Source organism: Carcharodon carcharias, chromosome 21 (genome assembly GCF_017639515.1).
Source record: "Carcharodon carcharias isolate sCarCar2 chromosome 21, sCarCar2.pri, whole genome shotgun sequence".
NCBI classification, from domain to species: domain Eukaryota; kingdom Metazoa; phylum Chordata; class Chondrichthyes; order Lamniformes; family Lamnidae; genus Carcharodon; species Carcharodon carcharias.
Window position 1 is genome coordinate 71,946,177 of NC_054487.1, and position 13,841 is coordinate 71,960,017.

A 13,841-nucleotide genomic window follows, 5' to 3' on the forward strand; every position below is an offset into this window, starting at 1 on the left:
CACCTGAATGCGCCAGCCCTAGCTTTTCTTTAGCTATGTTTAGTGGACAATTTCATACTCTTAGATTCAGCATTGAAAATGAATGTATCAACAAGGTTCGTTGCACAAGAACACAAGAAAGAGCAGGAATAAGCCACATAGTCTGTCGAGCCTGTTGCGAATACAATACGATGATGCTAATCTTGGATTCAGCTCCACTTTCCAGCCTGCTCACCACATGATTCCCTGGGAGATCAAAAATCTGTCTATCCCAGCCTAAACTGTATTCAACAATGGAGCATCAACAACCGTATGTGGTAGAGAATTCCAAAGATTCACAACCCTTTGAGTGAAGTAATTTCTCCTCATCAGACCTAAATGATTGGCCCTTTGTCCTGAGACAAGTGTTTTAGATTCCCCAACAAGTGGAAACAATTTTGCACCATCCACACTATCAAGCCTCTTCAGAATCTTGTTTGTTTCAATAAGATCACCTATCATTATTTGAAACGCCAGAGAATATAAGCCCAATTTACTCAGCCTCTCATCATAGAACAACCCCCTCATCCAGGGGCGAAGTTAGTGAATCTTCGCTGTACCACCTCCAATGCAACTATATCTTTTCTTATGTGTGGAGGCCAAAACTGCATATAGTACTCCAAATGTGGTCTCACTAAAACCCTGTACAATTGTAGCATAACTTCTCTATTCCTATACTCCAATCCCCTTGCAATAAAAGGCCAAAAAAGATGGCACCACCAGCAAGGCAGCACTCCCTCAGTATTGCACACAAGTATCAACCTTGATTTGTGTTCAAGCTCTGTAGCGGGACTTAAACCCAGAACGCTGTGATTCAGAGGTGAGGGTGTTACCTGCTGGGCCACAGTCGACACTTGCAGTTATATGCAGATTGTGGAGGGATACAGATTTTCGCATTTTACTGGGCATGTGAGAACTCCAGAAGTTGCAGTCCTATTTACTCCATAATAGCGCTGAGCACAGTAAACTTTACTGTTATTCTCAACGCAATACCTAGGCCAATATATTCCTTTTTACCTATTAAGGAACTGTTCTGTCCAATGCTGTTAACAAGCATTTGTGCTAACAATCTTTAATCTCATTAGCTCCCCCAACTGGCCTGCTGTGGGGCAGAGGAGGCCTAAGCTTTCCTTGTGGAGCCGAGGAGCACTGCTACCATTACAATAATGAATGATTTACATATGGCTTTAGACCAGAACTGGAAGTCCTGACATATTTTGAAGGGTGTATGCAAAAAGCTCCTCTTTACGGCTCACCCAACTAATTCCAAAAGCCTAAGTGTTCATCTTATTACTCTGAATAAAGAGATTGGCACAACTGCCTACCTTCAATTTTGCCAAATCAATTAGTTCCGTTCAAACTGTAGCTGTTATTATTGTGCCACCTGGTATGTACACTGCAGGGTAGAATTCTATGTTCCCTTGCCAGTGGGGGTGGCCGTCAACTTTGTCGGGTAGCCTTCCCACCAGGCTCCTGCTCACCCGAACTCTTGGTAATTTTACACTGGGACAGGCAAGGCCTAGGCCAGCCTGCCCGTGCCCCAACTGAGGCCCTAAAGACCTAGGCCAGGACTTTTAGGATGGTGCAGTTTGCCTTCCTGCCATCCAAGGAGTCAACGGAGAACATATCCCCGTCGAAGCCAATTACACTCTCTCAAAAGCATTTGTTGGCTGGAGGTGGGACTTTCAGCCCTCTGTCTGATTGGCTGGCAGCCCTGTAGTTCCTGCAGCTCCAGAAGCTACCATGGATAGGACTGGGATTGCAAGTAGCCCCCAAAGTCAAAGCCCTGAGATTCCAGGACCAGGTAAGTTTTGGAGATCCCAGGGTACGCTGGGGATGTGAGGCCCAGGAGGTTGGGTAAGGTGGCAGGGGGACAATTGGGTGTTGATGGAGAGGCTAGAGGGTCGAGGAAGGACCTGCAAGGGTCAGTCCTTTTGTTGGGGTTGGGTGGCAGGGCGGAAGGGAGGGAGGCAGTGGCAGTGGGGGAGGGGGAGGGTGGGGGCACGAGGGAGCCTGATGTTGTAAGGAGGCTGATGATGGAGGTGCCCCACCTGAGGAATGAACAGGGTTACGTTTTGAGCTTCCCCACTACCCTACAACTCCTCCCACTAGCCTGAAAATTGAGGCAGGGCAGGAAACAGCACACAATTTGAATTCAGTAAAAACCTGGAATTAAAAGTCTGATGATGACCACAAAACCATTGCCGATCGTCGTAAAAACCCATCTGGCTCACTAATGTCCTTTAGGGAAGGAAACCTGCCAACATTACCTGGTCTGGCCACAGCAATGTGGTTGACTCTTAAATGTCCTCTGAGCAAGGACAATTAGGGATGGGTAATAAACGCTGGTCCAGCCAGTGACGCCTACATCCCATAAATGAATAATTTTTTTAAAAATGCGGAGAACTCAGAGAGGCAGCTTCTTAATTGGCTACCTCTGGGAGGATCATGACTGACGACTGCCACATCCAAGTTCTTGACCTGGAATTGTGCTGGATGTCAGGCTGATGACTATTCTGGCAAAATCCAGCCCTGTATCATCTTCAGTTGGTTGACGAGTCATATTGTTGTTTGCCTTGCTAAAATACACCATAGATTTTCTGTAGAGGATGTCATGCTGAATTAGACCCCTGGTGACAGCAAGTCTCTGCTGAAAAGCCTGTGAAATTCTGGCCAGCTGTCAATGTAATGCACAGTAAGTGCTGTTCCTTGGCCACTGTCTGCATAATTGCAGCCGATGTGTTTTTTTTCCAAAAAGACTACCTGATTTGAAAATTGCATTGCATCTGAGGAGTTATTCATAACCTGCTTTAGCATCCTCATTTCTGGGTTGTGTTGTCCAAGAGGTTCAAATATAACAGTGTCTACATCCCAGTTTTTTTTTCCACTGGAACTTTAATCAGTTTCTAAGCTGCAAGGAATTAAAAAAAAAACTCACCTTAAAAGCTCCTGCTTAACTTTAGAAATTTAAAACCTTCAATAACAGATGAGTATTTGATATGCTTAGATAATTTTGGGATCAGTAAAGTTCTGTAATATTCAGAATTTAAGTGATGTTGGTTTTTATATATATATATATATATATATATATATATATATATATAATATATGCAGATGCATAAATATATAAACATTTCAAAGTATGTGTATAAGTATCTTGTTTGAAATGTTGCCTAATAAACCTCTATTGCATGATGATTAATTGCCACTCTTCACTTCTGTAAAACAAAATTCCAAATGCCCATTGTTATGGTGTTTTTTGTAATGCTCCTAAAGATAATATTTTGAAGAACTATTGTATGAGTTTGTCTTTGCAGGTTAGATTTCATATGCAGTTTCTATGTGAATACAGTTTAATAAAATCTCAATAAGAAATTTGTTATGCGTAGTATAATTTAAAATGGCTTCTGTGTTTTGACTTTCATAGTTTTGGAAAGACAATGTTGAAGATAATGAAATACGGGAGCTCATTATTTTTAGGAACAATAGATCACAAGGTTAGTGAAGTAATACATTTCTGCAAGCTCAAGAGCCAGAACAAATATTTAACTGAAATGTTTATTTATTATTTATTATAATAATTTTAATTGCACTGTGATTTAAAACTGAAAGGCGACAGGCAAACTGCAGCATATGAATGTTAAATATGCTGTATGATAGAATGGTTTTTTTAAAAAAAAATTGTCACCCTTCATTTTCATGTGGTGAATTCCCAACCTCTGTTGTATTGTTGAAGAAAATATGGAGCAGAGGTTAGCAACTTTTTTTCTGATAGGGAGAGAAGGTTCTGTTTTACTGATTTGTTTTCTGTAGAATTTATATTTTTGTTTATGTAACCAGATTTTTAACCTCATTAAATAAAATTGATTTTTATTAATTTAGGTACGAGTATAGAAATCGATATGGAGACGTCTTTATTCCATCCCTCTCATAAAGTGGGCATCAATGATGTTGAGGGGCAACGTGTACTTCAGATAGCAGTAATCCTTCGCAATTTGTCATTTGAGGAAGGAAATGTGAAGCTAATGGCAGCTCACCGTACATGTGTCCGTTTCCTGTTGTTATGTTCCCATTGTCAGTATGCTTCTCTCAAGCAACTGGGGCTTGACACATTGGGTAACGTAGCAGCTGAGGTATGAAATTATTCCGACAAATAGTGCATTTCAGTCAGTAAAATTGTTTATACTCTGTGCTGTGACAAACCCTAATTTAAATTGGATGATACCATGGTACTTTAACATATTGAACTTAAATCCAGAGGAAAGATTATTTTGCAAGGCAAATTAGTCCTAATTAGTAAAATTTTTGTGTAACCTGTAAATTTTTTTTGAGTTTAGGGAATAATCAACATGCATGTGGAACTGGTGAGATTTCCTAACATTTACAGATGTTTTGGTAACAACTGTACACATTTTGAGCAAGAGATAAAATAATCCTGTATCTAAATCTTAAAGTAGGATTTTTATGATCTGGCGCACACACAATGATAGCAATGAAATACTGTAGTCTCAATTTTTTTGAAATATTCTTCTGCCCTGCAAATGCAGCTGTTGCCAACTTCTTGAAAGCTAAAGAACCAGAACCAGAACAAAAGTTGAATTTATGAAAGCATCACAAGCCTTTTTCATTTCTCCTTAATTGAACCTAGACCATGTGCTCAATTAAGGAACACGTTCAAATCTTCACCAACAATTAAATACTTATTTGCACACCTTAGACCTGGCACTTGGCATGCTACACAAAAAATAGCTATTTTCATTATGTCCCCTTCAGTCATTTCCACTGCTTTCTCTTTTAGTCAAACAATTAAAAATTAATTTTTCTCTGGTTACAGTGCAATATTTGCCACAAGATTTGTTTTTCACAATCACTTATTTTGTTCTCACTTGAACATGTGACCTGATCCTCCCACTATGCTGCGCCTTTTTTCTTCACCATTTTCAAAGATGTTCAGGCAATGAACGTCTCCAACGAGAGTGATTCTAACCATCGCCCCTTGACATTCAGTGGCATTATCATCATTCAATACCCAACTATCAACATCCTGGGACTGCTATTGACCAGAAACTGAACTGGACCAGCTATATAAATACTAGGGTTGCAAGAGTAGGTCAGAGACTGGGAATTCTGAGGCGAGTAACTCACCCTCTGACTCTCAAAGCCTGCCTACCATCTACAAGGCACAAGTCAGGAGTGTGATGGAATCTTCTCCACTTGCCTGGATGACTATGGCTCCAACAGCACTTAAGGAGCTCAACACCATCCAGAACAAAGCAGTCTGCTGGTCGGCACCTTTAAACTTTCGCTCCCTACAGCACTAATGCACAGTGGCAGCAGTATGCAACATCTACAAAATGCAATGTAGCAACTCACCATGGCTCCTTCGACAGCACCTTCCAAACCTATGACCTCTACTACCTAGAAGGACAAGGGCAGCAGATGCATGGGAACACCATCATCTGCAAGTTCTTCTTCAAGCCCCACACATCCTGACTTCGAATTGTATCGCTGATCCTTCACTGCTGTTGGATCAAACTCAAACTGTAGGCATACCTGCACCAGATTGACTGCAGTGCTTCAGAAAAGTGGCTGGCCAGTACCTTCTCAATGGCAATTAGGGATGGGCAACAAATGCTGATGCTCACATCCCATGAACGAATACAAAAAAAATGTGATCTTGGTTGGGGTTGTTTAGAGATGTGGCTGTGTTGGAAGCATAATTGGAAAACTTTGAATGTTGAGTTGCAGGAAAATACACACAAATTTAAGGAATGGCAACACATTAAATTGGGGCATATTTTTCTGTAACTCAATATTTAAAGTTTTTCAACATGGCTGCATTACCAAAATAGCTCTCACTAAGGCGGTATTATTTTTTGTATTCATCAGATGTGTCCACCAGCATTGATGCCCATCCCCCTTGGAGAGAAAATAGAGATTAGAGATGGGTATTTCCAAGGACAGTGGTATTGTAAGATGGGGTTTTGAGAAGAGATTGATTGTCAATTTGAAAAAGAGGGAGACAGTACTTAATGAGGGAACCCGTTACCATGTCAACTAGCCTGAGGAAGGAAAGCTTAGAAGTTTCGGGGCAAGATTGGCTTGATGGGAAAGGAAAATTGTGGAAAGCAGCAGAGGCAGCAAAACAGATAATCTCAGTGACAAACCAGTCCATGATTTCCTCGCGTTTACCGGAAGTGAGATGGTGGTGGGGTAGAAAAGCCTGAGGTTCTCATTGTTCTCTAAAAACATTCTGACATTTCCCATTGATCCTGATGTCAAACTGGAGACAAATAAGATCAAGGGAGAAAGGGATCTATGTATATTGGTGATTCCGTGTATCTCCTTAACTAATCAATTTGAAAGATTGTAAAATTAACAGCACAAGGACTGAAAAAGAAGCATAAACTGGAGTGGGTAGATTCCATCTAAAACGTGGTACAGATAGAGAAATAAAAAGAGTGAAAGACTGAATTTAGAGTGATAATAAAGAGACAAATGAAAAGCAATTTTTGTTTTTAAATCTCTAGAAACAATAAATAACCTGAAGAAATGAGAATTAATTTTTGGTGCCAAAGAGGTGGATTGGTAGTAAATAACACCAACTGCATTGTTAAAAGTATACTTAAGCTTTAAATGGCAGGCCAGAATTTGCTGTCAAAATAATGGTGTGGCTAATGACATCGCCATTATTTATGTGACCTCTGTATATATTTACTCCAAATACAACAACTTCACACCATTCAATGCATTTCAGTGGTGAGGCAGACAGTTGGTTTCCTTTTCCGCAAAGCTAACAGTGGAGTGATGCAATTTAGACAGCAACATTTGGATATTGCCATTTTAAACAGGCACCTGAAGGTACTGTACCATTGCACAAAATTAATTGCAAGTGCCATTAGCCTCCACATTGCTTTGACAGCAAGTTCTGCCACAATATATTGCACTTCACCCAATTTGTAGGGGTGGGACCTCTTATAATAATGATTTGGCCTGCTTCACATTCCCAGTAGAGTTTCCCAATGTAGATGCAATCTATTCCCCAATACACTGTCCTTTAATATTCCACATTCTTTTATTTTTGTTCCTTCCATTATGGTTTCTATTTTTCTAAAATAATAGTATCAGATGATTTCTGGTTTATCAGTTTATAACAATTAATAGCAATGGCTGCTGATTTTTAAAAAAATATATAATACTAGTTGCCAGCCAGCTCCACCTCACATATGGAAGCTTTAATTTTTTTTACACATTAGCTTCACCGTGAACTTGAACATTGTATGCTACAAAAATGTGGTATTACATGTGGTTGTCTTATAATTTTACTTTTTAATTAGTTTTCCAGCCAAGCTTTTTTCTATTCGTTCATATTGTGAACTATGGACCAACAGTGCGCACCGTCGTCAGTTAATAGGAGATGTTAATATGACAACAAGCATGCAATAATGTAACTTACTGTTTTTAATTTTACAGCTTCAGTTGGATCCTGTTGATTTTAAAAGTACCCATCTAATTTTTCATACTGTAACTAAATGTCTACTTTCCTGTGACAAGTGTTTGAAGATAAGAGGTGAGTAGCTGCTATAATAATGTCATTGTTTCTTTTCGGTTTTACACATTGTTTTCATACTTAATTTTGTATAATTTTGTAGGTATGGAAATACTAGGAAACCTATGTAGAGCTGAAGATAATGCAGACTTGATATGTGAATATGTGGATCAGGAGTCTTACAAGGAGATCATATGCCATCTAACTTTACCTGATATGCTGCTGGTAATCTCTTCATTAGAGGTGCTATACATGCTTACTGAACTAGGAGAAGTACCCTGCACAAGGATAGTTAGTGTGGAAAAAAGTGTGGGTAAGTTTAAAGATTGTTGGAGGTAAAGACGGTAATTTCATTATTTAGACAAATTGGAACTTGATCTTTCACCATTCTAAATTAAGTATAGCAAAGTCACTTGTGGTGTGTTTATCGAAACTGAATTTAAAAAAATCAGTGTTCACGTATCTTCTCCCTGGAGAACCCAACTGACATGGTACTACGTTATGGAATGTTGTTCCTACAATTCTGTACAGCGTGTAAGTTAGAAATTAAGATTTTATAGAAGCTAAGTTCAGAGTATTTAAACCCATGTAATGTGTGGCACATTTTCTTTTCTTATACCTGTAGCTTTCCCATTCCCCACATATCTGAAAGCCCATTTCTAAACATATATAAAAAACACTTTGGATTTAAAATGAGGAGGGATGAGCGAAGCTGAACATGCCGTAGCCTCCTAATGTGAGCTTAAAGGGAAAAAAAAATACATCTGTCGCAAAAGATATGGAGATCTACAGTAGTTTTGGGGAAGGAACTGTTAGCCTGTGCTGTACTGGGAATAATAACATAGGGTGAAATTGTATGGTCCCCTGCCCACGGGTTTGAAGGCGGAGGGAGTCGTAAAATGAAGCACGTGGCCTGCATGCTGCCTACCTATCACATTCCACCCCCCTAACCTGTCTTTTAAGGGGGACCATGGAGATGTCAGGTAGCCCACTCACCCTTGGGCCTATTGGTGCCCTTTAAATGGCCAAATACTAGCAACATAAGTACTTCATCTCTCACCTGCTGCTATATTACCCACAGCAGGGGGTAATATACGCCAAGTGTGTAGCTCGACAGCTTTTATTGTGTATGCTAGCATTGGGCAAGAGGATGAGGTGAACCTGCCTTGGGAGTCCTCTGTGCCCATTGGAGGCAGCCAGCCCACACACCAATTACAACCCCCCCCCCCCCCCCCCCCCCCCCCCCCCCACACACACACACACACACACACACACACACACACACACACACACACACACACACACACACACACACACAACCCCCCCCCCCCCACCACCACCACAACCCCAGACTCTCAATCTGGCCCTGCACCCGCAGACTAGCCAGGCCCTTCCGATACCCTAGCCAGAATCTGCGGGGACGCATTTCCTATGACTCTTTGGGTGCTCGGGGCTCTTTGGGAAACCCTGCCATCTGAATAACCCTGCCCATAATGTTTATGTTATTTTAGCGGACTGGTAATCCAGAGACCTGGGCTAATGATCTGGAAATTAGTGCAAATCCCACTATGGCAGCTAGGGAATTTAAATATAATTAAATAAATCTGGAATAAAAAGCTAGTATCAGCCATGTGACAGTCAACTTCCATATCTCGTTTAAAAACCCACCTGGTTCACTGATGTCCTTTAGGGAAGGAAATCTGTCACTGTTACCTGGTCTGGCCTACATGTGACTCCAGACCTATAGCAATGTGTTTGACTCTTTTATAAGCCCTTTGAAATGGCCAAGCAAACCACTCAGTTGTATCAGACCGCTACGAAAAAGAACAATAAGAATGAAATTGGACAGGCTGACATTTCCCTAAGTACTGGACGTTATAAAGACAGTAAATGTTGTAAAGTCCTCCATTCACATCTGGGGACTTCTGCCAGAATTGGTAGAGCTATGCCACAGACTAATGAAACAACAGCCTGACATCATCATACTCTCAGAAACATGTCCTCTTGTACACTAGTCACTGAAAGCAAGCTTGCAGGTGCAGCAAGCAGTTAAGAAGGAAAATGATATGTTGGCTTTCATTGTGAGAGGACTTGAGTACAAGAGCAAGGATGTCTTACTGCAGCGGTACAGGGGCCTTTGTGAGACCACACCTGGAGTATTGTGTACAGTTTTCGTCTCCTTACCTGAGAAAGGATATACTTGCCATAGAGGGAGTGTCACAAAGATTCAGACTGATCCTGGGATGGCAGGATTGTCATTATAAGGAGAGATTGGGTCGACTAGGCCTGTGTTCACTGGAGTTTAGAAGAATGAGAAGGGATTTCATTGAAACATATAAAACTCTTGACAGGGTTGGACAGACTGGATGCAGGGATGATGTTTCCTCTGGCTGGGGGTTCTAGATCAAGGATTCACAGTCTCAGGATACAGGGTGGGCCATTTAGGACTGAGATGAGGAGAAACGTCTTCACTCAGAGGGTGGTAAACCTGTGGAATTCTCTACCATAGAAGGCTGTGGAGGCCAAGTCACTGAATATATTTAAAAAGGAAATAGATAAATTACTGGATTCTAAAGGTGTCAAGGGGTATGGGGAGAGCACTGGAGTATGACGTTGAGGTAAAAGATCAGCCATGATCATATTGAATGGTGGAGCAAGCTCCAAGGGCAGAATGATCTATTCCTGCGCCTCTTTTCTATATTTCTAAAGTACCATTCATTGAACATCCTAGACTCCTCCATCACCATTGCTGGTATGCCTTGCCCTACCAGTAGGGCAGACCCACCAAAGGTGGCAACACAATGGTTTAACAGTTACGTACGAACATATGGAATAGGAACAGAAGTAGGCCATTTGGCCCCTCGACCCTACTCCGCCGTTCAATAAGATCATGGCTGATCCGTTTTTGTTTCGAATTGTACATTCCCATCGACCTCCAATAACATTTGATTCCCTTGCCTGACAAGAATCTATTGACCTCCGCCTTAAAAATATTCAATGGCCTCACTTTCACTGCCTTCCGAGGCAGTGTGTTCCAAAATTACACAACCCTCAGAGAAAAAAATTTCTCTTCATCTCTGTCCTAAGAAGATGACCCCTAATTTTAAAACAGTGCCCCCTAGTTCTGGACTCCCCCTCAAGAGGAAACACCCTTTCCACATCCAACTTGTCAATATCATTCAGGACCTTCGATACTTCAATCAAGTCACACCTCCTCTAAACACCAGTGGAAACAAGCCCAGTCTTTCTAACCTTTTCTCATAAGACAACCTGCTCATTCCAGGTATCAGTCTAGGAAACCTTCTCTGAACCGCCTCCAATGCATTTACACCCTCCTTTTAAATAAGGAGACCAAAACTGCACAAAGTATTTGAGATGTAGTCTCACCAATGCTCTGTATAACTGAAGCATAACATCCTTACTTTTATGTTCAACTCCTCTCATAATAAAGAATCGCATTACATTGACCACCTTAATTACTTGCTGTACCTGCATACTAACATTTTCTGACTCGTGCACTAGAACACCCGGATCCCTCTGTACTTCAGAATTCTGCAGTCGTTCTGTTATAGTAATACTCTTTTTATTCTTCCTGCCAAAGTGAACAACTTAACTTTTTCCCACATTATACTCATCTGCCAGATTTTTGCCCAATCACTCAACCTATCTATATCCATCTGCAACCTCCTTATGTCCTCCTCACAACATAATTCCCTACCTATCTTTGTGTTACCTACAAATTTGGCTACCATGCCTTCACTCCCCTCATCTAAGTCATTGAGATAAATTGTAAAAAGTTGAGGCCCCAGCACAGACCCCTGTGTGACTCCATTCATCACATCCTGCCAATCAGAAAAAGACCCATTTATGCATACTCTCTTGTTTTCTGCCAGCCAGCCAATCCTCTCTCCATGCTAATATGATACCCCCTACACCATGAGCTTTTATTTTCCACAATAACCTTTGATGTGATACCTTATCAAATGCCTTCTGGACGTCCAATTACAGCATATCTATAGGCTCCCCTTTATCCACAGCACGTTACTCCTTCAATAATTGGTTAAACATGATTTCCCTTTCACAAAACCATGCTGACTCTTCCCGATTACCTTGAGTTTTTCTAAGTGCTCAGCAACAACTCCTTGATGATTGACTCTTCACACCTTCCCTACGACAGGTATCAAGCTGACTGGCCTATAGTTTCCTGTTTTCTGACTCCCATCCTTCTTGAATAGAGGGGTTATATTTGCCACTTTCCAGTCTGATGGAACCTTTCCAGAATTGAGTGAATTTTGGAAAATTAACACCAACACATCTTCTCTCTCATTAACCATCTCTTTTAAGACACAAGGATGAAGTTCATCAGGAGCCGGAGATTGGCAGTCCTCAGCTCCATCAGTTTGCTCAGTACTGCCTCCTTAGTGATTGTAATTTCACCAAGTTCCCCTTTCCCTTCCACCTCTTTACAGCTTTACTCTGTAGTGAAGACAGAAGCAAAATATTTATTCATTTCATTTGCCATTTCCTTATTATAAGACGTAGGAGCAGACGAAGGCTGTTCAGCCCACTGGGTCTGGTCTGCCATTCAATGAGATCATGGCTGATCTGATAATCCTGTACTCCACTTTCCTTTTCCCCCTAACCCTTGATTCCCTCACTGATTAAAGATCTGCCTATCTCCGCCTTGAATATACTTAACGGTTCAGCCACTACAGCCCTCTGTAGTAAAGAATTCCACAGATTCACTACCCTTGAGAAGAAATTCCTCCTCATCTCTGTCTTAAATGGGCAACCCCTTAGTCTGAGATTATGCCTTCTGGTCCTAGACTCTCCCACAAAGGGAATCAACCTCTCAGCACCTACCCTGTCAAGCCCCCTAAGAATCTTATATATTTCAATAAGGTCGCCTCTCATTCTTCTAAACTCCAATGGGTACATGCCCAACCGACTCAATCGGTCCTCAAGAAAATCCCTCAATATCTGGGATCAACCTAGTGAACCTTCTCTGGACTGCCTCCAATGTCACTAAACCTTTCCTTAGGTAAGGGGATGAAAACTGTTCACAGTATTCTAGGTGTAGTCTAATTAGTGTCTTGTATAGTTTTAGCAAGTCTTCCCTAATTTTATACTCCACTCTCTTTGAAATAAAAGGTCAACATTCTATTTGCCTTCCCTATTACCTGCTGAACTTATATGCCAGCTTTTTGTGATTCATGTGCAGGGACCCTCAAATCCCTCTGTGCTGTAGCTTTCTGCAGTCTTTCCCCATTTAAATAATATTTGGCTTCTCTAATGTTCTTGCCAAAGTGCATAACTTCACATTTCCCTACGTTATTCCATCTGCAAAGTTTTTGCCTACTCACTTAATCTGTCTATGTCCCTCTGTAGACTGTGTCATCCTCACTACTTGCCTTCCCACCTATTTTTGTGTCATCCACAAACTTGGCGGATTCATTTCCCTCACCCAAGTCATTAATATATATTGTAAATAATTGAGGCCCTAGCACTGATCCCTGTGGCACTGCATTAATTACAGGTTCCTCCTGAAAATGCCTCCCTTATCCCAACTCTGTCTTCTATTAGTTAGCCAATCCTCTATCCATGCTAATATGCTACCCTCAACGCCATGGGTGCTTATCTTATTAAGTAGCCATTGGAAATCCAAATATATTACATTGACTGGTTCTCCTTTATCTATCCTGCTTGTTACCTTCAAAGATTTCTAATAAATTTGTCAGGCATGATTTCCACTTCATGCTGACTCCCCTTGATTATATTATGCCTTTCTAAATGCTTTGCTCTTACATCCTTTATATTAGACTCTCCCCAGTGACATGTTAAGTTAACTGGCCTATAGTTACCTGTTTTTTTTTTTCTCCCTCTCTTTTTGAATAAGGTGTTACATTGGCAGTTTTCCAATCCTCTGGAACTTTTCCAGAATCTAAGGATTCTTGGAAGATTACTACCAGTGCATCCATTATTTCTGTAGCTACTTCCTTTTTATTAGACTATTAACTCCCCATTGTCACTCTAGAGCGCAACACCCTTTACTTATTCTTTTCCTTTCTAAATTCCTGTAGAAATACTTTACTATCCTTTTTTACATTTCTAGCTAGCTTCCTGTCATACTCTTAATTCTTTATCCTGATTAGCCTTTTAGTTGTAAAGGAGTTGCCCTCAGTATTGATTCTTGCCCCATGAAGTCTCATGGCAGCAGGTCAAACATACATATGGAAAGTTCATGTTAATTACAACCTAGTGGCCTCACTCAGTA

General features: G+C 40.9%; 1 protein-coding gene across 5 annotated transcripts in view; it reads left to right on the forward strand.

Moving 5' to 3' along the window:
• Positions 1 to 13,841, forward strand: part of arid2 (AT rich interactive domain 2 (ARID, RFX-like)) — a 112,628-nt gene that overhangs the window by 65,088 nt on the left and 33,699 nt on the right. For all 5 annotated transcript variants that reach the window (XM_041215746.1, XM_041215750.1, XM_041215747.1 and 2 more), the window contains 4 exons: positions 3,446 to 3,515; positions 3,901 to 4,151; positions 7,492 to 7,588; positions 7,671 to 7,880. In XM_041215746.1, the coding sequence (XP_041071680.1) occupies positions 3,446 to 3,515; positions 3,901 to 4,151; positions 7,492 to 7,588; positions 7,671 to 7,880 (628 nt within the window). The remainder of the gene's footprint in view (positions 1 to 3,445; positions 3,516 to 3,900; positions 4,152 to 7,491; positions 7,589 to 7,670; positions 7,881 to 13,841) is intronic.